We start from the raw sequence: 26,318 nt of genomic DNA, 5'->3' as shown, positions 1-26,318 counted from the left end.
CTTTGAAAGTAGTGGGGCTATGTCTACACTACACAGTAAACTCTGGAAAAACTCTGCCGCGTCCAGGGAATGCATTCACTCTTTCGGAACAGTTTCTAGAAAAGTAGGCGCATTCTTTCGGAAGCCCTGTATTCCTCATTTTATGAGGAATAAAGGCTCTTCCAAAAGAGGAGGTTTTCCCCCCCACTTTTGGCCCCATGTAAACAGGCCAAATGTCAGAAAAGCCTCTTCCGAAAAAAAAGACGGAAAAAAATCGCAGTGTAGACATAGCCTGAGTTACAAATCTATTCTGAGCAAGATCTGATTCAACTTCATGACTCTGTATGGTGGCAATAATCTGTATTTTGAGACACTCAAAACTTCCATGAAGTTAGTCCATTGCTACGGGTACAGAAGAAAAAAAATCCACACTATATGCAAGTCTAGTCAAAATGCATTTATTAACATGGGTGTTAACTGTCTGCCACAATCAAACCATATTACATGTGTTGTATCAACAATATACATGGTATTCAAAAACCCATAGACCAAGAAATTACCTTCTGAACAGATCTGTAAGGCCTCAAAATGTTTATTTAAAAATATATTTGTTTGGCTGTAATAAAAAGCACATAGACACGTAAATCTTCAAGAAAAAGTAGACCATATATTTTACTAAAAGAGTTAAATTCTGAATATAAAAAGTTCACATTAAAAACATGATGCTCCTAAAATATTGCGAAATATTTAGGGAGTAAGACCAATCCCTGCATATTTTATTTCTCTGTTCCTTATTTGGAGTTGTATTACATATTTAAGTGTCATATTAATGTACGTGATTGTTAAGGTCCAAAAAGCTGCTTGGGAGTTGGGCACTTCAAAGTCAGATTCTGAAGTCTGACTGACCCAAGGGGCGAATCTTCTGGATTTACCTGTCAAACAAAACAAGAGGAGTGTGATGAGGCCTTGAAATAGCACTTAATATAATAAAATGTTACTATGCAACACAAGGATTATGTTCAGAATAGATTTTCATTGATGACTTACGTAGTTTAGAGATTTTTGAATAACAATATACAAGTGGCAAACCCCAAGAGAGACTCTTTGTAAACGTTATCATTAGTATAATTTAATGTGTATAAGAAATCTGCATATAAATATTGTACTTTTGCACAACAGATCAGTCACTACACAGTTTGTTATTTTAGCCATCAATTATTAATGAACTTTGAGCAAATCAAAGAACATTCAATAACATAATTTATCAAATATTACTTCTAAGGTAACTATAGGTTGAAACTCTCTTAGCCAGGACTCTCTGGTCCTGGAATATCCGTGATCATGCTGGACCACGGATATTCCAGGACCAGAGAGTGTCTCACTGGAGGGCTAGCGCCCAGGAGCCTTGCAGACTGGTAGGGCAGCACGGCTTCCCGGCAGGGCTGCAAAAGCCCCACATGCAGCAGCAGGAGCCCATTGCACAAGCTGCAGGGCTGCTCAAAGTGGCAACAGGAGACAGGCTCTACAACGGGAACTCAGTGCACAGAGGCAGCAGGGCTGCCAGGATCTGGAGCAGGAGCCCAGTGTCCACATGCGGTGGAGCTGCCTGGCGCAGCAGCGGGATCCTGGGGAGCAAAGGCTGGAGCTGAAAGGGCAGTAGGGCCAGCCAGCGGGGAGGGCAGCCGTCAGGCCTGCGCTGGAGGGGTCTAGTAGCCGAGAGGCCAAAAATGACTGCCCCTGATCCAGCAAAATCCCTTATCCTGAGGGTGTTGGAACAGGGGAGGTCCAACCTGTAGTTTTAAAATAGCCATTAATTACTGAGACTGAATGACAGGCTTCATTCTTTCATTTGTGCCATACAAGACCTGAGAACATTTTACCAACAAAAGATTGATATAATTCCACAACGTTTTGGTTTTGATAAAACTGCATTTTCTGAACTTTGTTTTAGCAGTTGAAAAATTCTCAGATCTTTGCAAAAGTTTAATTTTAAATACTCTTTAAACAGTTTCTTACCATGGTAACTTTTGAAGGACTTTCAAAACTATCCGTAAAACTGCTTTGTCTTTTACATCCACTTGATTTAAGGGGAGTTTCACCGCCTGCACTGGCCAGTTCACCAGTACTGCACTGTTCATTGTTAGTTTGTACATTTTGAAGAATTGCAGGTTCTTCTGCTTCAGTGAAGTCGTCTTCAACAGCTAAAGAAGAGAGGGGAATATCCTGAGCTACTGAAATAGGACCAGGTTGAGGAGCACGTCCTTGACTTTGCCAACAATCCTGTAGTTGAGAGGACATTTGTTCAGTAGAGTCACTGAATGCAAAGACCTCTCTCAAACGTTGTTGTAAGCGAGTTTTTCTGGGAAAGCTCTTCGTAGTAACTGCCTTCCTGAGTTGAGGCTGCTCAGCCACAATATAGACCCGACAGCGGCCTCGAGTCACAGCTGTGTAAACATGCTGCCAGTGCTGTCGGCCTGCATTCCCGACTACATAGACAACTGTTTTTTCCTCTGAACCCTGGAAAAAAAAAAAACAGCTTTTTTAAGAACTCAAATTCAAAGCATTTTAAATAATTATTGAGAAACAAGGCTTACTAGAGAAGTGCCAACAGCCATCAGTTAGCTACAGAAGTATAGGCATGAATTTGGGGCTGTATTTTTTATAAGTTACCTTACTCAGGTACATACCAGCAGGTAGACAAACCTGGACTAGAAGGCGAGATGTAAATGAAAGAGCATATTTGTTGCCTAAATGCTCACAATTTTAGTTTCTCATGGGAATGGCGATAGCCTCTGAAGTTTGTTTCAATTTCCAAATCCACAACAACAAAATAAGTCAATTGCATTCACATATCCCACTTGCCCAGAGAGTATCTAATGATGCACAATTCTGGATGTCAATCGTGGAATTTCATTTAGACTAATCAACTTGAGTCACTTTAAGTACAACTGTATAGTAAATTAATTTCCATTGGATCAATTAGTGCTTCCCTTCAGATGTACTACAAAGCTACTCAGCTAGTTCCAGCAAGAGAGTGAAGAGCCAGTACCACACTACTTCCTTCACTCACAGCCCAAAGCTGTTGCTAAGTTCATCTTTAAGGATTTTGCTCCTGAAATCAAATCTTTCCCATGAAATTACAGAGAAACCCAGCAGTCAGTCATTTTACTGGCTGACATAACTATTACAATTCTTACCTGAAAAGTGTGAATAGTTCTGGCCCATGCATGCTTTATATGACACTCTCTCCTCAGCGCCTTATACCTCACAGTGTATTCGGAACCATATGTGCTGCTGATGGTTAATAAACGACATCTGTCAACTTCCACATCCTATAGAGCCAGCGTGAGGAAACTTTGTGACCAAGTTGTTGTAGAAATCTGAACATGTACACATGTCTCTTTTCTAGCTCACTAGTTTCCAGACAAACTGGGGTCTCACCGCTGACCCTACCTGCAGGAGCCTCATCTGCTTCAGCTGCCTCCTCCTAGACTTTTTATATTTCCTCACCAGCCAGCATAGCAGTGTCTACCCCAAGCCTGCAAGGGTAACTGGGGGGCACGCTGGGCAGGGCAAAGCTGAGGCTCCTAACTGACATGTTGGCAGCACCAACTAGATAGGAAGCAGCAGCGTCAGCTGGTATTTGCCCCAGGACAAAACCAGCCTACCACTTCCTCCTCCCCTCTGGGATGGCACCACCTTCCAACCTCCTCATAAGAAATGGTGGCCTCAGCATGCAAGTGAAAACGGGAACGCTAATGCAACTTTGCTCCTCCCCACTTCTGAATTTTTGGCAGCAACGGGTCACCTCCCCCACAAACACCATTCGGGCTGAGGGAACCAGAGCGATCTGACACCTTGCTCCAACCCGTGGTACCAAGCCTCCCCTCCACCCCCCATCTCCTAGCCAGCTGCGTCCTGCTTCTCCGCAGCAGTGGGAGGCAGGTGACGGCCTGCATGGTGAGTGCGGAGGGGAGAGGGGGGGAGCAACCCCTGCTGCCTGTGTGCCAGGCCCCCATAACCTCTAGGTCCCTCCCTCCATAGGACAGTTGGGGCACCTGACACAGTGCTGAGTCTGGGACAGTTGCCTCAATTCAGCCTATGGACAGGAGGGCTCTGTTTGGTGGGGAAAGAGGGAGCAGATCTGTGCACTGCTGCTTACCCTTCCTCCTACCTGGGGGAACAGCAATGCAGCAAAGCACTGGTCTGGAGGCTTTTCCCCCGCAATGCAGAGCCATGTGTGTGCCTGGGGCCTTGGCACCAGGTAAGCTCTAAACCCCCATTCCTCTCTCCCCCAGGTCCTGCACCTCCAGCGCACTCCTGCATCCTCCCTGCCAGATTCCGCACCCCAGTTCCCAGCACCCTTCATTATAGCAAACATCAATGGTTCGGAAAATTCCATAGCCTATTTCCCAAGGTTGCCAGACTACAGAGGTTCAAGTGTATTACAATTCTGGTTCTTTCTTGTGACAAGAATGATGAACCACATGAGAATTTTGTCATGTCAAATGTCTATTAAGAGCTAGGAGGAGATGTACCCCAATTAAGACCTGCACCCTTTTGTGGTAAATCCTGACAGTTATTAATCGTTCAAAAGAATACATACATCTATTATGAAAAATATTTCTCCATTGCAGAGTCGTCTGTCATCCTCAACGCTGCCCCCAAAATCACTGGGTAGCTTTTCTCCACTGAGAAAGGCTTTTCTTCTACAACACCCCCTGCATACACATTGATCTGGAGTCGAAGAGTCACTATTCCTTGTGCAATCAGTGTTATTTTCTGGAAGAAGGTCCTTGAGATAGGCATTCCTCGTGGAACAAATTTTGTCATCACATTGGAACGACAGGCGATTTTTAGGATTTCTTGGGGGAGAGAGGAAATAATTGAAATAAAACATTTATTTGCAACTCTACTTATCTAGGTGGTTCATATAACCGATTCAGATATGCACACTAAGCTTTTGTTTAAAATAAAATTATTAGCCTTCATGACAGTGAAGACAATCTTACAAATAAAAACAAATGCAGTGTGTCTCCCTGTCTCTTTGAAAGGACCATCTGTAGCAATGGCTCCAAGAGCAAAGAACTCGCCTGCTTCCTCCCGCTTCAAGGAAGGACTGAAGCTGAAGTCATGACTATTTTGAAACTGATCATTTTAGCAGCTGATAGGGAAAGGAATGGAAAGGAGTTGCCTCAGAGAAATGCAGAGAGTGATCTTGTGTTTATAGAAAGAGGTGCGGTCTGATAGGCAAGTCCTGTCACAGCAAAAAAACAAAAAAAAAACAAAAAGCACTAACAATTTTTTTAACATAATTGTTTGCAAATCAACTTCAATGCTCAGCACCTGCTCACAAAAATCTCAGGTTGAGGACACTAACACCTCTTTTAATCAGAGAGAGGCTCAAAAGCCAACACCCATAGCTTTCTATGAAACTTCAAGGGAAGTCACAGGCTCTCCATATTTATTTCTGCTGGCTGCTCAGGCAGTCAATTAGGGGACACATCAAACAAGGCATTGGACAACCATAAAACCGATTTTAAAAGTTTAAAATATTTTTATTTAGTGTATGTAGAATTTTGGTCCCTTATGAGAAACAATTTTTAAAACAAAACAAGAGGGAGGAAAGGCAATGTATACACATTGGCTACGTCTACACTGGCCCCTTTTCCGGAAGGGGCATGTAAATTTCAGCAGTCGTCGTAGGGAAATCCGCGGGGGATTTAAATATCCCCCACGGCATTTAAATAAAAATGTCCGCCGCTTTTTTCCGGCTTTTAAAAAAGCCGGAAAAGAGCGTCTAGACTGGCCCCGATCCTCCGGAAAAAGTGCCCTTTTCCGGAGGGTCTTATTCCTACTTCAAAGCACTTTTTCCGGAGGATCGGGGCCAGTCTAGACGCTCTTTTCCGGCTTTTTTAAAAGCCGGAAAAAAGCGGCGGACATTTTTATTTAAATGCCGCGGGGGATATTTAAATCCACCGCGGATTTCCCTACGACGACTCGTGAAATTTACATGCCCCTTCCGGAAAAGGGGCCAGTGTAGACGTAGCCATTATATATTCTCAAAACACTGTCTTACCTGATTGAATGTTTTGAATAGTGCAGACAGCAGAGCTCATTTATTAGATCACAATCTTGCCTACAAATATGAAAACAAGAGGCACAACTTTAGCAACACAAGAGGCATGTAAAACAACTTATGTGCATTTATCTAGAAACAAGTGTGTTCAAACTGAAAGAGAACAGTTTCTTAGTAATGACAATTTTCTACTGACCATTAAAAAGTTTGAATTCAGTGGTAGTTCAAAAGATGCTGCCACAAAAGGAACTGTTTTATTTTAATTCCAAAAGAAGGGAAACAACTTGCAAAGTATAACTAGGTCAACTGGGGTTGCCTCCAAAACAGAACAGCAAAACAAGAATTATTATACTGCGGTAGTGCTGCTTGTCTGTCCATGGACTCTTTGGAAGTAAAATGAATCCAGCATTTCAATGTTTCTCTTCTAGAAACTTTGAGATCCAAAGAACTCTTAAAAACCTATCATTGCAGATTATGTTCCCACAAGATTTGTTAAATGGAGCTCAATGGTAGAATTTGGAGTACTTAGGTCTGATAGTAAATATTTTGCAAGCTCTATTCCAAGGCAGAAATTTAAAAAAAACCCGACTTCAGAATCACTCTGTTCACAACAAAGATAAAATATAAGTAAAATTAGCAAAATTAGGGGGAGGGATAGCTCAGTGGTTTGAGCATTGGCCTGCTAAACCCAAGGTTGTGAGTTCAATTCTTGCGGAGGCCATTTAGGAATTTGGGACAAAAATTCATCAGGTATGGTACTTGCTCCTGCTGAGAAGGCAGGGGACTGGACTCAATGACCTTTCAATGTCCCTTCCAGTTCTAGGAGATAGGCAATCTCCATTATAAGAAAACCAGAAATAGAACCCCCTCTCTTTACTTTTGATTCTGTCTCATTTTCTCTAGATAAAAAAGGTTTTGGAGTTCAAAAGTGTTTAAGTTACCAGTCACTTAGATACTAGATACAATTAAAAAATGCAATTGCAATTGGAAGACATATACACAGGCTATGAACCAGCTTTAGGAGCAACAGACCTGTCTGAAAAGACAAATAAAGCTATGACCCACTGCAACTGCATTCCAAGCATAAATTAACCTGTGTGGTACAATGAATATGTGAGTAATCATCTGGAAAATTAAAACTACAGAAAGAAAATACTTTGTAAAGTAATATGGAAAATTGAAAATCTGAGATAAGGATGAGGCTGAGACAATCATTTTCTACAAGCTTAATTATCATCTTAAAGAGTAACATGAAACTAGATAGCAAAGAAAGAAAAATAAATGGTAAGGAACTGAGAAAACTAAGAATCATCTTTGCCAGGTTATAAAGCTGGTTAAGACTACAAGCTAGGAGACAGAACCTGAATGAGGACCCTATTCCAATTCAAGTCTGAAAGACGGCTTGTTAAAACTCAGTTGCTACCCCTGGCATGTGAAATTTTGATGTCCTCAAAGCACCTTGAGCAGAGGGCTACTGGTCCCCAGGATGAACATGAACAGTATATTCAATACTCTTGTGAATAGTTTGTAGCAAAGTAAATAGTACAAAAGGAATCGCATACATTAGCAGTAGCAAGAAAGTAATAGAAAACTAAGCTATCAACATTCTACATGGAAAAAAATCTATGCCTGAGAGAGACGATAAATGGCCAATTTTCCCCCAGTTTTTGTCTACCAACAATCTCAAGATGCTTGCAAGAGTTCTGCAAAGTCTGCATACATGCTTTCCCTACCTTCTGAAAGCAATGAACTGTGATTCTTTGGCATCTTGCAGTCCTGGTCCTTTTTCAAGTAAAGTTTTTATGGCAGATTGCAAGTCTGATCATAAGAGAAAGAAAATTAAGCAAGTAGAATAAATAATTCAAGAAAAAGAAAAATACAATTCAGTATGACTTGCTTCAGTTCCCCTGTAAGCTAAATTTTAGTTCCCTGAAAAAAGCTTTATTAAAAAGATTTTATACTAGAAGATTTACCCGACATTTCTCTGGTCCTTAACTCAATTAATTTCTGGGTTTTTTGAAAAATTTTGAAAAATTAAATGAAAGTGTACATGCTTCATTTGAATCATTGCTCTGGGGTGTGGCTGAGGGGTTCAGTATGCAGGCTTCCCTGAGGAGAGAGGACTACCCCAGCCCTCTCTCACCACAGCAGCTTGGGACCAGGTGAGAAGTGCCTCTCCCTGGCCTCTGCAGTTCCAGCAGGCATAGTCAGGGGTGGGGAGGTCAAGATTTCCTCTAAGCTGTGTGGCAGCACAGCCGGCAGCTGCTTAATCAGCCCCACCCAATCAGGGGCTCAGGCTCCATACAAATAGCTGCCTGCCTGTATCAGAGGCAGCAAGGGCCGGGGGGGGCGGGGGTCAGCAAGTTTCCTCCAGCGCCAGCTCCATGGTGCCACCAGCCCCCACTCCCCATAGAGGCAACCTCTGCTGGTGACAGGCCCTGGCTCGTGGACAGAGGCTGCTCCGGCAGCATCCCCTGACCGCAGGGGGTCTGAGCTCCTTGTGGACAGGGGCTGCTGCTGGAGCAGCCTCTGTTAGCCATCCTAGGCCTGCCATTGGCAGAGGCTGATTTGCGGCAGCAATCCCTGCCCCCTTCCCCCCAGCAGCCTCTGTCTGTGGGGAAGCTCGGACCCCTCCCCACAGACAAGGGCTGCTGCCACCTCTCTGTCAGAGGCAGAAGCATGGAGTGACAGGCAGCCGATCCATGAAGAGAGCTGGTTTTTAAACTGGCTTCCCTTGCAGACTGGCTCCCGCCAGGCACCCTGCGCTGCTTCCTCTAAAAAAAGAGGCAGCATTGCAGGGTGGAAATGGGGGCTCCCCAGGAGTGGGGCCGGATTGCACTGGCTGCCGGACCCACTCCCAGGAACTACAGAATAGTTGACTAACCACTAAGAATTCTTGAGATTAGTCGACTATTCTATTATCAGCTATATAACATCTCTCTCACACACACCCCTCTCCTCCCCCTTAACTCCAGGGAACAGTGATTCTGAAAGTTATGGAAGAAAAACCTCTTGCTTCTCAACACTACATAGCTTTCTAGAATATATTCCACCCAATTAAAAGAAAAATCTCTAGAATAATCCTTGGACAATTGATTTAATATTTAAATTAAATATTACATTTTCCAAAAAGACCCAAAACTAGAAGTTTAGACTTTGAAACACAGCCCATATGGAAATAAAATAAGTGTTCTGTCCACTGAACAAATTTCTTAAGAAATGAAAACATATGAATATTGAGACAATTGCTTTCCTTTCTATATATTTATGAAGTTTTCTGATGTCTAAAAAAGTTACATTATAGCTCTGTTTGATTATACGTGTAATACAGTAATTCCTCATTTAACACTATAGATATGTTTCAGAAAATGATCGTGTTAAGTGAAAACATGTTATGCGGGGTAAATTTTCCCATTGAAAATAATGGAAAAGGTGGGGGTTGTGTTTCAAGCAGTGGTGTCTGTTGGGACCGGGACACAAGTTTGGGGGAGAAAGGGAACTGGGTTACAGCAGGGAGGGGAGGTGTTTGACTCTGGGGAAAGAAGGGGACTAGAGGGAAGGGGGATTGGGTTGGGAGTATGCCCCTGTTACGGGTCTGCCAGGACCCACACTGCGTTCGTCAGGGGTCGCCGGGGAACAGCGCGGCAAGCAGCAAACCCTCCACCGCTTTGCAGGGAGGCGGGGGAAAACTGTGTTATTCCAGGGATGGTCGTGTAATTCAAAAAACGTTCCCTGAAAAAAAAAATCGTGCTATCACGAACACATGTTAAGCGGGCACGTGTTAAATGAGGAATTACTGTATTTTAAAGGTTGACAAACAAAAGATCCTAAAAATTAAAAAAAATAAAAACACTAGTGTCCATTTGCAATACTGATGACCAACAGGATGAATGCAAAGTTTAGACTTGCTGCTATGACATTCCTAAAAAAGCTCAAGCACCTATCCTCTGGAAATCAATCTTCTTAAGATTCTCTCAATTTGGTACCTGAAACTTTTGTAAGACATGGTCCTAGACTATAAATCTTACAGTCACGATGGGAATGATGCATAATCTGGTGCAATGATACCACCTTATAGTAATTTTATATATATGATTTATCTATTCTATATTTTATTGCTTTTCTTAAACTGCTGTACATGCTTTTAACTCTTGATGGGTATGCTCATTTTGTAAATCAAAAGAATAAATAGCTAAAAATCTAATTTAATAGTCTATCATTTTTAAGTGATTAAGTTACATTTACTGGAATCATTCATTCCTGTAATATAGGATGTCGAAATTGATTTTATCTCACTTAAATGTGTTACACTTTGCAGAAGAGAAGTTTTTGAAATATTAACAAATCGTTAACTAAATATACAAACATACATTGACCACTGTCTCCAGAAGGCAAAACAATGAAAATAAATTTTTTCTCAGGGCCTGGCATGATCAACTTTTCATTCCAATCACAGACTTTGTGTACCGAATCAAATACTGGGAATTTTCGCTGAGAGATTCTTAAGCACAGAAGAAAAAAGAAAGAAAAATAGTTTAATACAACTGTGCACCTCAATCTTTTGCATCATAGTTAAGTTTACTTATACAATTTTATGGATACCTCCTTTAACTTCTTTAAAATATAGACAAGTGGTAATCAATTAGTTTTGTCAAGGTCCAAAATTCAAGGTATAGTCAAGGTCTAGACTCCAAAGAAAATAATGATAATAAGTAGGGATGTTAAGCAATTAAAAAAAATGAATAGTGATTAGTCGTGATTAGTTGCATTGTTAAACTACCATTTAAATGTTTTTGCTGTTTTCTATATTTACAAATATATTAATTTCAATTAGAACAGAGAATAAAATTGCACAATGCTCACTTCATATTTATTTTTATTATCAATACTTGTGAATTGAAAAATACTGTTTTGTTTTTTACATCATACAAGTACCAGAGGGGTAGCCATGTTAGCCTGAAACTTTAAAAACAACTTTAAAAAACAGCACATAGTCCTGTGAATCTTAGGGTACATTTACACTGCAATACTATTTTGAAATAACTAGCGCTATTCCAAAATAACTTAGTCCGCATCTACACAGTAGGCAGTTATTTCAAAATATTTAAAACTATCAAGCTGGAGGACTTCTTACTCCAACTCCTGTAACCCTCACTGTATGAGGAATAAGAGAAGTCAGAGGAAGAGCGCTCTATTTCGAAACAAGTGCTGTGTAGATGCTCCCTATTTTGAAAAAAGCTATTTCAAAATAAGATACACAATTGAAGTAAGCTCAATTTGCATACCTTATTTCGAATAAGTCCTGTAGTGTAGACGCACTCTTAGAGACTAACAAAATATATATATAGTATCATAAGCTTTCATGGGCAAAACCTACTTCTTTAGATGAGATGATCTTGAGTGGAGAAAAAAAAAGGGGGACCTTCAGAATAAGGAGGGAGAGGGAGGAAAATTGATTATATGTGTAACTGTCAGTTGTAGTCCCAGTGCTAATGAGGCTAATTGAGTGGGCTGGAAGCATCCCATACTTAGCTTTTGCTGTCAATAGGGTGTTGAATATAAGAAAAGCAGATGTTATAGTATATTAACCAGTCCAAGTCTTTGTTCAAACCAAGGGAGACGGTGTCAAATTTGCATATGAAGATCAATCCTACACTTGCTCTCTCTGTAGTTAGCTTGTGAAATTACCTTTTTAGAAGAATGTCTGCTTTGAATATCTAATTTGTGTATATGGTATATTGGCCAAACTAGACAGTCTCTATGACAAAGGACTAATTGACACAAATCAAATATTTGGAATGGTAACGCACAGAAACCTGTAGGAGAACATTTTAACCCAGTGGTCTCCAACCTTTTGGGGCTGCCAGGTGCCATGGGGCAGGGCCACTCATGCACACACACGCCATGGGGCGGGGCTGCACACATGCCCAGGGGCGGGGCAACGCCTACGCTGCGTGCCCAGTGCCCGTGCCACCCACGCGCTGCACTCCCAGGGCCGGCGCCGCTCCTGTGCCGCACACCCAGAAGCCGGCATCACCTGCGCGCCTGGGGCCAGCGCCGCTCCTGAGCTGCATACCCAGGGGCAGGGCCACCCATATGCCGCGCGCCCGGGGCTGGCACAGCCCATGTACCGCGCACCTGGGGGCAGGGACGCCCATACGCTGTGCGCCCAGGGGCCGGCACAGCCCATGCACCACTTGCCCCAGGGGCGGGCCTGGCCACAATCACTCAGCGGGTGCACAGAAATGGCCTGGCGGGTGCCATGGCGCCCGCGGGCACCGCAGTTTAACCTGTCTGGGCACTCATTAATGGACTTAAATGTCTGGAAAAAGAACTAAGGAAACTTATATTAAGGAGAAATATATGGTTATATGGGCCTAACTGTTGAAATATTAGTTGAATTTTAGTCACTCTTAGAATATTTGTTGCATTTATCATTAGGGCGGATGATTTAATTATTAAAAAGTGTTTCAAATCAGTAAACAGGAAACCAGCAATAACTGATTTTAAACTTGTGCCCCTGCCACAGCCATGAAAACAGAGTCCCTCCACTGGCTCCGCTGCGGCTGTTGGGTCCCAACAGAGTCCAGGTTCCGCTACCCCCACCCCAAGCTGGGGCTGCTGCAGCCCAGCTTGGCTGGCCACCAGCGAATTCACTGGCAAAGGCTCTGGGTTGGCAGTGCTGGCTTTGGAGAGGTGCTAGGGATGAGAGGTTTGGGGTACAGGAAGGCTCTAGGCTGGGGAAAAGTGATTTGAAGTTTGGAAAGAGGCTGTGGGTTCAGTTGCAGCAAAGGATGAGGGTTCTGGGTGGGGATGACGGGCTCAGGGTGGTGGGTGCTCTGGGTTGGGGCATGGGCTTACCTCTGGCAGCTCTGGTCAGCAGAGCAGCGAAACTTGCTTTTTTTCTCACTTGCTTTTTTTATTCATAGATTGGAAGAAAATTTTTTCTTTTCTATTGGTTTTCTACTTCTAGGCAGTTTCCCAACTTTGAGTTAGCTAGCCCAAATGAAGAAGGTATTGTATCTATATGTGCTAGCCAAGTGAAACCAAAAGCAATTAAAGGCAAAGCTTTTCTTCACAACAGAAACTGAAAGTACTAATATTTTGAAAGAAATGTAAACATTAGCATTTGCTCCATTTGTACGGACTGAAAATATTGTAGATAATGCAATGTGAGACCATGTGGCATGTTAATAAAGCATGAATTGAAAGTTAAAGATGTTCTCCATCAATTTTGTATATAGTTATAAACAGGGCTCGACAAATCGCTGTTTCTACTCGCCCATGGCGAGTAGATTTCAGCTAGTCGCCCTGTTCACCGGCGGCACGCGCATGCGCAATGTGGGTCTTCCACATGCACAGTGCAGGGCTGGCGAGTAGATTTTGCCTCTGTTTGTCAAGCCCTGGTTATAAAGCAGGCAACATTTAACTCAACATTTGAGATGGGTTGAGGGCTGAAGCAAAATAATTTAATTAAAAACAATATATTATAATTAATTTAGGCCTGAACATAGGTTGTCATCACTGCAAATCATTTGTAAACAGGTTTATTTTCAGAAGACAAAAATTAGCCTTAAATTTAATTGAAATACATTTCAGTCATCAATTTTAATTCATCCTATGTATCACTGATTTGTGGTAAAACTCCATTTATGAGGTGTAATTGCAAATGGAAAGCTGAAATGAAGAAAAGTCTGCTGAGCACACAGCAATTCAAAACTAATTTCAAAACAAAAAACCTTTCACCCTGTAAGCTGTTTAGGGGATAGAAGGGTCATCCTGCACAGAGCAGTTTGCAGAAGAATCTAGACCCGTGGTCACCAACTGGTCGATCGCGATCGACTGGTCGATTGCGAGGCCTTGACCAGTCGATCGCGAGGCATCCTGTCCGCCCCGTCCCCATTTCCCTCCCATCCCCAAGAAGCCCCACTACCTATCTCAAGTGAAAATGGAGGTAGTGTAGGCTTCCCGGGGATGGACAGAAGTCCCACAGCTTAGCACCACTTCTGGCGATTCCGGAAGTAGCGCTAGCTGCTCTGCTGGGTGTACTGCGGGAGGGAGCATCGGCTCCCTGCACCACACAGAAGGGGTGAGTCAGCCCTGGGGCAGGCGCCCCGCGGGGGCTTCCCTGCATGGGGGGGGGGGTCGGTCCCGGGGCAGGCGCGTGCTGGTTTCCCTCTGGGGGGGGGGGCCAGATGCAGGGGACTCCCCAGCCATAGAACGCTGTCCCCACTCCCCTGTTCCCAGCTACAGAACTCTGTCCCTATTCCTGTCCCCACTGGCACCCTGTCCCCTGCTGCAGAACCCTGTCCTCTGCCCTCCCAGCACCCTGTTCCCTCTTCCCTGCACCCCGCCACAGAACTCTGCCCCCACAAAATGTATAATTATAAATGCTTCATTTTAGATTTAAATAGCATGAATAAAAAACAGACCATTTATTTCACAACTATAAACACGTGATTTTAATTTTATATATCGCATAATTTAAAAAGAAACTGTTTATCAGAGTGTGTAAGTAAGGGCGGGGGATAGCAAGTGATGGACAGGAGGAGAATAGAGAGGGCAGGGCTTCAAGGAAGGGGTGGGACGGTAGATCTTTACCTGTTTGGAGAGTTAAAAAGTGATCTTGAGTGTAAAAAGGCTGGAAACCACTGATCTAGACCTACAGCACTATGAATGCTCATGTGCCTACATGTTCATAGGATCAAGGCCTGCAAACTCTCACTCACATAAATAGTCCCACTGACATCAGTGGGATCAAATGTTATATTTAAAAAGAGTGAACTAAAGAAACTCCAATTTGCATGGGTTTTTCTTTTTAATATGCACTTTATATTATTCAAAAGCTTTGCACACTCTATTCAACTTTTGTCTTTAAATTGCTCCTCGGTGCACGAATTTCAGCTGCAATTTTAAAGATATGAAAGATCTGTAACAAACAGTGAGTCACATAACTATTGTTATGGCTTGGTGCCACTACCATTTTGCAGACAAAATAAAAGGATCAGGACTTCTATAAAAAAAAAATTCTCCAATATATACAAAAAATTCCTACCTTGTGGCATTATCCACAATTAGCTGAGATTCAGCTCTATGATTAGTTCTTAGTTCCACAGACAAGCCTCTAGATTTTAGAGCCTCAAAAATATCAGCGAGCATATTGCCAGGGTCAATGCTGGGTAACTGTCTAATATCACCTAAAGAGAAGAAATATTAATAGTATTTCTGAACAGTGGGAACCAGTGAACAATATGTAGAAAATATTTCTAATACAGCAGTGAAAAGAAATACGTACTTCACTTCCATTACAATACAAGACAGAGCCATGGCATGCATACATCATATAAATTCTGTAATATTCTGTTTTTCTCTACTAATTCCAATATGGAATTTCTCTGAATGATGTTGCTGCATAGTTCCGATTGTTTTCCCTTCAGTATACCTGGGTGGTCGACAAATGCCTTTGATGTCAACACCCGCGCGTCCAGACTACAGCGCTGAGCCGACAAACATCTGATCAGCAGTTTGTCGGCTCAGCGCAGCAGCCATGTAAATTTAAATGAAGCGGCAATTATTTAAATCGCCGCTTCATTTTCCTATGCCTGGTAGCCTAATCTACATGCCTCTGTCGCCAGAGGCATGTAGTCTAGATGTACCCTTGGTCACCAGATTCTGATCAGCACTCCTCCTATCCATTATAACAATACATTAAATTTTTTAATGATGTTCTATATTGACAATTCAAAAAGCTATTATACTCAGTATCAGCCATACTGTTAACTCTTTTCTGTATGGTGAGCATTAACACTAATCAGTCTATGGAATTTATACATTTAAAAACAAATGCCATGATTAGAAGGGCAAAAACCATGATCTCCAAAAATAGATACAGGAGTACAAACCCCCTTAATTTCTTTTCATGCTTTTTTGTTCTATTTGTTAGACTGAGAACAAGTTACTTCAGATCTGACTGGTTGAACTACCTAAATCAAATATTTTACTTTTTTTCTATTCAGTTCATAGGCTATCAAAATTCTCTTTCAAACTGTTTTAAATAATTTAGGGGAAACTTCTTTACAGCAAGATGTACTATCAGCTTGTTGAAAAATCTGAAGGGTAGTGGTGACAACCTCATCATTTAATACTTTTAGAAGCAGACATAACACCAGAAGATATATAATAGTGACTAATCCTGCACTTGCAGGGAGGTAGATTGGATGATATGATCATTTCCCATCTCACTTATGATTTTATGGCAAAGGTAACAAAATCCATGGATCAGAACATACTTTTCAGGTGGCCCTAGAGATTATAGCTTGATGATCATACATAAATCATAATACCTCTACTGGATTTCTTTCAACTAATTATTGTGTAACCACCAATCTTAAGCACACAGCAAGCTCTCATATTCCATAACTCAGGAAATATGAAATCAAACGAAATTTATACCATTGCTTTTCACTTACCAAGAATAATGAGCTTGGCAAGCTGAGCATGGTCACACAGCAATTTTAAAACTGAACTGAGCTTTTGTACAGATACTAAGCTCCCTTCATCCACAACCAAAACTGTCACATTAGAAAACTTCCATGGTGTTGGTCCATCTCTTAACATCCATGAATAAAAACTGTAGATGACCTATAAAGCAATCAAAATAAATAATTTAGCTTCTGTTCAAGAAACAACTGAAGTTGTCATATTTAAATAACTTTCTTATAAGAAGTAAAGTGTGGGATGTTCCAAGCTGTGTTTACCACAGCCATCATCTGAGTTTCTGTCATGAAACTGAATCATTGAAGGCTCACAAGGGTCAATCCTACTCTCCAGTAACCAGGAAAACACCTCCAGAACACAATTTTTTTAGCAAAGCACAGTCAACTAGAACTACTTATGCAGAGGCATAGCTCCTCAAATATAGAATCTTAAGGCAGCTGGGTGTCTCCTGATTTCTAATTTTAAATTTCTAGATTTGAAAGTTAGAAGCTAGTGGAAGAGGGCATATGAAGTGGAAGATCTTCAGTTATGTAATTCACTTCTTGCACTGGTCCAATATAGCAAAGTCTGCTGCCCTTTTGGGCAAAACATCTATTTTCTTGGTAAGAAGAGTGGCTGGTAGATTATCAGTCTATTTGCTGGAAGCAAATTTTGTATGCTGCCTGATCTTTGTCAAGCCCAATTTTTTAAAATTTAAAAACCTACAATAAATATTAGACATGGAGAATCAATTTTTCTTAATATCCATGGGATTCTGGATTTTCAGTATATGAAACTGGTGAAAAAAGTGTCATTTTTATGCCTCTAGGAGACTGACTTGTAAAATTTTGAAAAAACAAGACTGACTCTTAAATGTGTATAAAGTGTGATTAAACATTATGAACAGTCAAAAGAATATTAAGAGGTTCCAATAGTAATCTGATTATTGTACAAAGTAAGAAGATCTACACTAAAAGATCTTTGGAGAGAGAATGCACACAAATATTTTATACCTGATGGAGAGTATAGGCAGGAAGCTCAGTTTTCTCATTCAGGAGACTAGCTGCCTTTCCTGTAGGTGCAGTAAGTAAAACATTTAAAGGGTTTCTTGGGCAAATATCCTCTGGGCAAAAATGATGAGAAGTACTCCATTCAGAAGATGCATCCAGGTCCTTTTCAAAATCATTACAAGCACTTACCACTTCTTTTTCCAACTGCTTTAAATACTGAAAAAGGCAACAAACTATAGTAGTCTTCCCACAACCCCCTTTTCCACTGATGATTGTCACTGGATTAGAACAAATCATTTCCATAGCTTTCAACTGATCTGGGTCCACTTCTGCTTCACTTGTAGTTTCTATATCTGATACTTTTTCATTATAAAGAAAATCACTGTCACCAATGTTTTGTATATCTGAGGAGTTTTGTATGTCTGGGTTTAACACTTGCTCTGTTTCATAAAGCTGGTTATTGTTTATGTTAATATCTCCATTTGCTTTTGATTTGTTAGCATATCTAACATTAAGTACTTCTCTTGCATTAACACATAACTGCCATGGGTCATTTGTCATTAGATGATTTACAGAAAGTGCAATGTTTTTTTCAGATTTGTAAAGGTGAGAAAGAAATACCAGTTTCTTCTCACCAATCACTATCATCTCATCTTTCAAAAATTTCAAGGACTCCCAGGCATGCTCAATGGGCATATCTTCAAAAACCAGAGAGTCCAAAATGTCTTGTTCTTCATAGGTGTGTCCCATTTCTCTACATTTTTGCTTGAGTTTATTGTATATTATTAATGCATTCTTCTGCAATTCAGGAATCTTCGAGAGGAGATGTTCACACTGACAGAAGGCTGTCCAAGTTGCCTCACAATTGGAAACGTTCAATTCTCTGTAGGTGATCTGCCCACCAAAACGGAAAAAAAAATAATTATTTCACAAGACATTGGTATGTAACTGCAGAACTAATGCTTTTGCCATTAAATACAAATTTAAAATACAGAAGGTATGAAGTACAGACAAAATGCACGTTTTAATAAATTCTAGCTATACAGGCAGTCCCCGGGTTACGTACAAGATAGGGACTGTAGGTTTGTTCTTAAGTTGAATCTGTATGTAAGTCGGAACTGGCGTCCAGATTCAGCCGCTGCTGAAACTGATCAGTTTCAACAGCGGCTGAATCTGATCAGTTTCAACAGCGGCTGAATCTGGACGCCAGTTCCGACTTACATACAGATTCAACTTAAGAACCCCAGGCGTCCCCAAGTCAGCTGCTGCTGAAACTGATCAGCAGCTGATTCCAGGAAGCCCGGGGCAGAGCAACTCTGCCTCCGGCTTCCTGTAGTCAGCCGCTGGTCAGTTTCAGCAGCAGCTGACTTGGGGACGCCTGGGGCAGAGCAGCTGGGGTGCTGCTGGGTTGGTCCAGTAGCGCGGCCGCTCCTTGGTGCTACTGGACCAACCCAGCAGCACCCCAGCTGCTCTGCCCCAGGCGTCCTGATTCAGCCGCTGCTGAAACTGATCAGCAGCGGCTGAATCAGGACTCCTGAGGCAGAGCAGCTGGAGTGCTGCCGGGTTGGTCCAGTAGCGCCAAGGAGCGGTGCTGCGGGACCAACCAGCAGCACCCCACCTGCTCTACCACAGGCCCCGGGCTTTGCTCGACGTCTCCCTGGTCTGCTGGGGGGGGCACTAGCTGTGTCCCCCCCCAGCAGACCAGGGAGACGCTGAGCAAAGCCGCGGAGAACCCGGGCCGGACCCGCGGCGCTTCCAGATCAGCTGGAAGCGCCGCGGGTCCGGCCCGGGTCCTCCGCCGCTTTGCTCCCCGTCTCCCTGGTCTGCTGGCTCCCCCAGCAGACCAGGGAGACGGGGACCAGCTTTTCTCGCCCTGGAGGAGGCGGGCGGCGGGACCAGGCATCCCGCCGCTCCAGTCCTCCGGGGCGAGAAAATCCCCGTTCGTAACTGCGGATCCGACATAAGTCGGATCCGCGTAACTCGGGGACTGCCTGTACTACCTTCTCAAACCAAACAAAGCAAGACGATTGATAAATCCCATCTATCATTTTGCTATACAAAATTGACCCATTGTACAAAAATATGAACAGAAATTGGGTACTAAAAAAGAGGTCTGTATCAAATCTATTTTATACCCAAATGATCATCAAGAGCCAAATACTACAGAATAATATTACTAGAGATTTTAGATATGGGGATATTAAATTTAGTTTGATCATTCCATCTAGTTGATGGATTTCCATTGATTAGTTGATAAGCGGGGAAGCCACAGCGGGGTTAGTTCCTCGCCCGGGAGCTAACCCTGTTATGGCTCTTTTTAAATGGATTAAGAACCTGTCTTCAAAAAGAAACAAACATTCAGAAGAAAAGGGTTATAGTTGGAACAAATACTATTGAATTATATGATGATCAAATGTAATGCATTCATGTTACTTACCCTGCTGAATCCAAGTTTCCATGGTTCTTTTTTTAACATCTCATCTAATTTTGGTAGTATCTCATTTTGAGGAAAAGCTTTTTCATCAGTTTTGCTGTTCTGTTTTGTCACTCTAACCCAGCTCACACCCTTTATGATATTGCAAAAATGATATGGCAGAAGTCTTGGCAGGAACTCCATTATCATTGGGAAATTCAAAGCTACCAAAGCAGTCTTTCCTGTAACTACATATCCATCACAAATCAAGAAAATATAAATACAAAGAGTGTTGGTAAAATGCAATTACTTATATTAGTAAGCTTTATTTAAAAAAAAATTCAATAGAACTGGTTCTTTATTTTTTCTGTCTGCAAAGCTTTTGTATATACACTATTGATATGAGTAAGATTACTACAAGATTAAAAATATTTTCCATTTTGATTAAATTGTGCAGTTGACATTTTATAAGTAGTCAGTTTCACATTAGTAATCAAGTCTACCTTCCTTGATGTGTGCACAACATTCACAGTATACACATAAACCTAGTAATCACCCATTCTTCAGTTCAATCAAATATCAAGTTCAGCAGAACTGCCAGCACTTTTGAGTGAAATGGAAGTTAATTTTTAACAGATCTTCCTTTAAGTGGGTTCCTCTATTACATTTTTTCTCCAGCTGATTTCTGTTCTATCTGTAGGGTACAGGGCCCAGCTCATACAAAGACTTACACATATATGCTTAGCTTCAAACATGTAGAGGAGTTCCCTTTATGTGCCCAGGAAAAATCTTTTCAGGTTCAATGGTCATTTAAAAACACACATTACAAGCACAGTAGCATGGATAAAAACATCTTAAAAATAATTCAGTGTTTTATTTGTATAAGCCAGTGATATATAAATTATACTTACATGACTGCATAATATAATAAAAAATATCAAAATCTTTGGTTTTCATTGATTTGTTCCCTTTCTGAAGATTTAATTTTGACTCTTGAAACTGATTTAATTTTTCTTCAAGGTTTCTGAAATTCAGGACAGATCTCTGAGGAAAACTCATAAATTCTTTTATGAAAGAATCAGGAACACCACACTCGTTAAAAAAGAGTGAAAAAACTGCATTTTGGTTTTCCCTTATATCAGTTCGTAGGAAGTAGGATGGATATCCTTGCACAAAATACTTTGATTGCACGCATTTAACTTTAACATGAACTTTCCACCAGGCGCCGACTAATGGAAAATTGCCCACCACGTCATACATCTTTTGGGATCTTTCATCTTGTATTATAACTGAAATATAAAAATATCAGTTACATTTAAAAAAAAATCTTTATTGCATTTTGCATAACAAATTCTCTAATGAAAAACAAATAAATATTTTTTCAGATGTAATTTAGTTATAATCCTCTTAGGTACTGCTTTTAACATTAGCAAATAAAAAGAGAAAAAGAAAAAGAAGAAAAATATCTCAGACATAAGCCTTATTTTTAAATAAATTGATTATGTTTCTGTGACTAAAGTCAACAATACATTTAATAATTTTCTGGTATGAATATTTGTATAAGCAGTTAAAGCAGCTTACTAATGGTCAGATTTTGCCCTATTTAATGTAAAATTGTAATTAATTTATTAATGATATGCTTAAAACAAGTTTTAACTTCATTATTTAAAAAAAAAAATGGCAATATCTAGTCTCCAGAATAACAGTTCTATTCTAGGACCTTTTAATTACCTTAAAGAACACACAACCTCTTGCCTATGTTATAGCTATATACAATGATAAACTTCGTTATTCCAGACATCCAAAGCAGAGATTTTGCATATCTCAGAGCTACCACTATGTAAGGACAGACAAATAGGAAGAAGTAAGGGAAAGAGAATAAAGGCGACCCCCAACTTACGACTCCCCATTTACAACAGCCTTACTCCTGCCGCCACCTCCAACAGGCACAGCCCCCAGCCAGCTCTGGGAGCAGCTTGCACCACGCTGCTTTCCCCTGGCACAGCCCCCAGCCGGCTCTGGAAGCTGCTCATGCCTTGCCGCCTTCTCCCAGCACAGCCCCCACCCGGCTCTGGGAGCCACTCGTGCCGCGGACTACAATTCCCAGGAGGCAAAGTGGGCCAGGAACGGAACCCCCATTTTTATCACTGCGCCTATGGGAAAAAAGGGTTCAATTTACGACAGTTCTCCAGGAACAAATTAGGTCGTAAGTGCAGCTTAATTCTACTATTTTCACATCTTTTTTTTGTTACAAAAGTGACTAGAATTAATTGACACTCTCACTAATAAAGTGAGAGCAAAGTGATGAAAGCACAATTGTAACTGGATTTGAACACACTATCTTGGCAATACAAGTCAGGCAAGCTCCACATATCCATTAATGTAGTAGGGATGTGAACTAGTTGATACACAGTAGTCAACTAGTTGCTTCCCTCTTCCCCTTGTTGCCTCTATCAGAGAGAGGCAACAAGGGACAGGGAAGAGGAGGGAGTGCTTCAAAGCAGAAGCACGCAGCCTCAGGCCAGACCGTGGACTCCATGCGGCACTGCCACTTTGAAACAACACATGCAGCTCAGGGCCAGCTGGGGAGACTCCTAGGGTATGTCTACACTACCCCGCTAGTTCGAACTAGCGGGGTAATGTAGGCATACCGCACTTGCAAATGAAGCCCGGGATTTGAATTTCCCGGGCTTCATTTGCATAAGCCGACCGGCGCCATTTTTAAATGCCGGCTTGTTCGAACCCCGTGCCGCGCGGCTACACGCGGCACGGGCTAGATAGTTCGAACTAGCAAGCCATTCCGCACTATCTGTAAGCCTCGTTCCACAGATAGTGCGGAATGGCTTGCTAGTATCTGTGGAACGAGGCTTACAGATAGTGCGGAATGGCTTGCTAGTTCGAACTATCTAGCCCGTGCCGCGTGTAGCCGCGCGGCACGGGGTTCGAACAAGCCGGCATTTAAAAATGGCGCCGGTCGGCTTATGCAAATGAAGCCCGGGAAATTCAAATCCCGGGCTTCATTTGCAAGTGCGGTATGCCTACATTACCACCCTAGTTCGAACAAGGGTGGTAGTGTAGACATACCCCTACTGACCCCGGGCTCCATGCGGCACTGCCACTTTGAAATGCTGTGTGGAGCATAGGGCCAGTGAGGGACTGCTTGAGTCCCCCACTGACCCCATGATCCACGCAGCACTTTCGCCTTTGAAGTGTTGCAACAGCCCTGGGACTTCCTTATCAACTAATCGAATAGTCGATGCAAATTGTATCAACTATTTGATTAGCCGATTAATCTAAATTCAGCATCCCTACTACACACTTTTTATTCCAATTGAAATGGAAATCATAGAATCCTAGGGCTGTAGGAGGTCATCAAGTCTAGCCTCCTGCCCAAACAAGATCAAATCCAACTACCGTATTTTCCGGCGTATAAGACGACTTTTTATGCTAAAAAACATCCCCCAAAAATCGGGGGTCGTCTTATACGCCGGGGATACAGGCAGTCCCCGACTTGCAGGTACAAACGGGGCTTTTCTCGCCCCGGAGGACACAGACTGCGGGACCTTGTGGTCCCGTCGCCCGTGTTCTCCGGGGCGAGAAAAGCTGCTCCGCGTCTCCCTGGTCTGCTGCGGCTTTGCTCCCGGTGCCTCTGGTCTGCTGGGGACCGTCTCCAGCAGACCAGGGACACTGGGAGCAAAGCCGAAGAGGCGGAGGGGTCCCGCCACAGCTGCAGCTTTGTTCCCGGTGCCCCTGGTCTGCTGGGGACCATCTCCAGCAGACCAGGGACACCGGGAGCAAAGCCGGGGAGGCGGAGGGGCGCTGGGGCGCTGCCGGTTGGCCTCTTAAGGGGGGGTAGTCTTATACAGCGAGTATAAGACGAAAACCTATCTTTTAACTAGAAAATTAGGGGATCGTCTTATACGCCCAGTTGCCTTATACGCCGGAAAATACGGTAAACCATCTGAGACAGGGCTTTGTCAAGAACAACTTCAGAAATATAATACAGTACAGGTTAGGGATATGAATGGTTAACTGGTAAAGTCTCACTCATTAATGTTGAGGCTATCAGCTTCAGTTCACCAGTGGGGGCTGGAACAGCTCCCCACCCACCACAGGTGGGAGGCTGCTCTAGCCTCACAGAGTTCGCCATGGGCGTGGGGTGTTCCAGCAGGACCAGAGCAGCTCCCGATAGCAGTGGGCCTGGCCACCTAGGCAGGGTGTGCCACAGGCAGGGCACTCCAGCCAGGCTGGAGCAACCCTTTTTCAGGGTGGGAGGAGATAGGATGGTATTGTGTGATTTAGTCCAACTGGGTTGGAGTGCCCCCCCCAGCCCAGTGTCCCAGTTAACCCATTAAATGGGGTTTTACATCCCTAGACAGGTTGTACCAGCAACATCCATGGTACAGCACAATTTTAAAAAACAACAAATAGTCTAGTAGCACCTTAAAAGCTAAAAAAAAATGTGGATGGTAATCATGAGCTTTCATGGACAAAACTCACTTCTTCAGAGTGAGTATTAGAAGTCCAGATCTAGGAATAAATAAGGGAGGGGGAGGAGAGAAAGAGACAATAAATAGATTTTTTTTTTCTTTTTTTCCTCCTCTCCCCCCATTCATTCCTGACTTTCAATAGTGCAGTCATCTGAAGAAGTGGATTTTGCCACAAAAGCTCATGGATTTTTACCATCCACATATTTTGTTAGTTTTTTCAGTGCTACTAGACTATTTGTTGTTTTTTAAGTTTTCCAATTACAGACTAACTGGGCTACCCCTCTGAAGCATGATTTTAGTGAGCCAGAGATCTACTTATCACGGGTGTGGCCAAGTTTCCCGCCCTTCCATAAAGTCTGTTTGGGAGCCAGGTCTAGTGGTTGCAGTGTTCTGTGCGGTTGTTTTCTTACAATTTGCCCCAAGTGTCTTCTCACAGCCCAGTAGGCAGTGGAAGAGCCGGTAATGTCCGCCCGTGGTCTGGGGCACGCTCGGGGCAGGGCTGCCCTGGGGAAGGGCCCCAGCGCTGCATTGCTCGGGCACGGAGGAGCAGCGCGGGAAGTTTCCCCGCGGACTCTGGCAGCGGGAGGGAAGAGCCTCAGGGGCCGGCGCAGCAACAGGCTGCCAGGCTGCAGCTCCGGAGCCAGCGACTGAGGGGGCGGGGAGGCGCGCGCGGGAGGGCGGGGGGCTCCGTGTCGCGCGGCGGCTCCTCACCCTTGCGGCGCGCGGGCAGCGAGGAGCGGAGCACCAGGCCGCTGCTGCACAGCTCCTCGGCGTCCAAGAAGAGCGGGTCGGGATCAGGGTCCGGGTCGTCCTCCGACTCCTCCGCCTCCCTGTCCTTCGCCGGCAGCAGCACCCCGCACAGCTCGATCGCCGGCCGCGACCTGCCGCGGGACAGGGCCATCGTCCCGCTCCTCCGGCACAGCGCCCCTTCCGCCTCCGCGCCGGGCCCCGCCAGCCACACCCCCCCCGTGGGGGGCAGGGCTTGATCGCTGACCCCGCCCCACAGAGATTGCACGCCTGAGTGTGGGGGGAGAGGCGTTATGTGCTGGCTGCGCCCTCTCTCCCTCCCTTGGCAGGGCGCTGCGGGCGGCACAGCACCCCTCTGTGTTCCCCCAGGGGCGCAGCTGCTGGCTTGAGGCTTTTTTGTCCTGTACACACCAGCAATGGCGTGAGGGCAGAATTACCCAGGCAAGCAAGTAAGCTTGTTCAATTGTGGTGCACATGCATACATGCCTTGGTGCATATAACAAAATTGATTCCACCAGTTTGGGGAAGGTCTGTCTTATTTCTCAGTACTCTGTCCTGAATTTGGCATCTTTAGCAGGGACCCACTGAGGTACGGCAGCAACATCCAAGAATAGTATTATGTCTTTCTGCTGCAGCATTAAACTGAGCGCTCACCTTGAGTGGCTTGTCTGTGATGACTCCTAAATCCCTTTCAGAGTCACTGTTTTCAGGAATACAGTTCTGCATTCTGTACATATGAACATAACTTTACATTTGGCTGTATTAAAACAATTTATATGAATGCAATTTACCAAGCAATCCAGATTGATTCATAGGACTGCCCCATCCTCATAGTTATTTACCTCTATGCTACTTTATGGTGTCATCCTCAAATTTTATCAATAGTGATTTTTATATTTACTTCCAATCACTTATGAAATGTTGAATAGCATTGGGCCTGGTACCGATCCCCATAGAATTCAATTAAAATACACATATTCATTCATGATTCCCCAACAATAAATACTTTTTTAGATCAGTTAGCCAGTTCAATTTAACACGTGCTTTATTGATATTCTGGAATGCATTTTTTTTAAATCAAAAGTGTGATCAAAAGCATACCTAAAGTTGTGAGACACCACACC

The 26,318-nt window shown here is 43.1% G+C and overlaps 1 protein-coding gene across 1 annotated transcript; it reads right to left on the bottom strand.

Moving 5' to 3' along the window:
* Positions 1-421: 421 nt before the first annotated feature.
* Positions 422-25,431, bottom strand: HELB (DNA helicase B). Its single transcript, XM_075931344.1, has 13 exons — positions 25,159-25,431; positions 20,869-21,246; positions 19,982-20,205; positions 17,548-18,438; positions 16,528-16,699; positions 15,114-15,255; positions 10,429-10,559; positions 7,792-7,876; positions 6,059-6,118; positions 4,586-4,844; positions 3,177-3,311; positions 1,996-2,496; positions 422-911 (listed from the first exon to the last, which is right to left on the bottom strand). The coding sequence occupies exons 1-13, from the start codon at positions 25,346-25,348 to the stop codon at positions 822-824; spliced, it is 3,258 nt and encodes a 1,085-aa protein (XP_075787459.1). The 5' UTR covers positions 25,349-25,431; the 3' UTR covers positions 422-821.
* Between the last annotated feature and the right edge of the window lie 887 nt (positions 25,432-26,318).

This window comes from Pelodiscus sinensis, chromosome 1 (assembly GCF_049634645.1).
Source record: "Pelodiscus sinensis isolate JC-2024 chromosome 1, ASM4963464v1, whole genome shotgun sequence".
NCBI classification, from domain to species: Eukaryota; Metazoa; Chordata; order Testudines; family Trionychidae; genus Pelodiscus; species Pelodiscus sinensis.
Note: the sequence above shows the minus strand (reverse complement) of the source record. Positions and strands in the feature narration are given on the sequence as shown.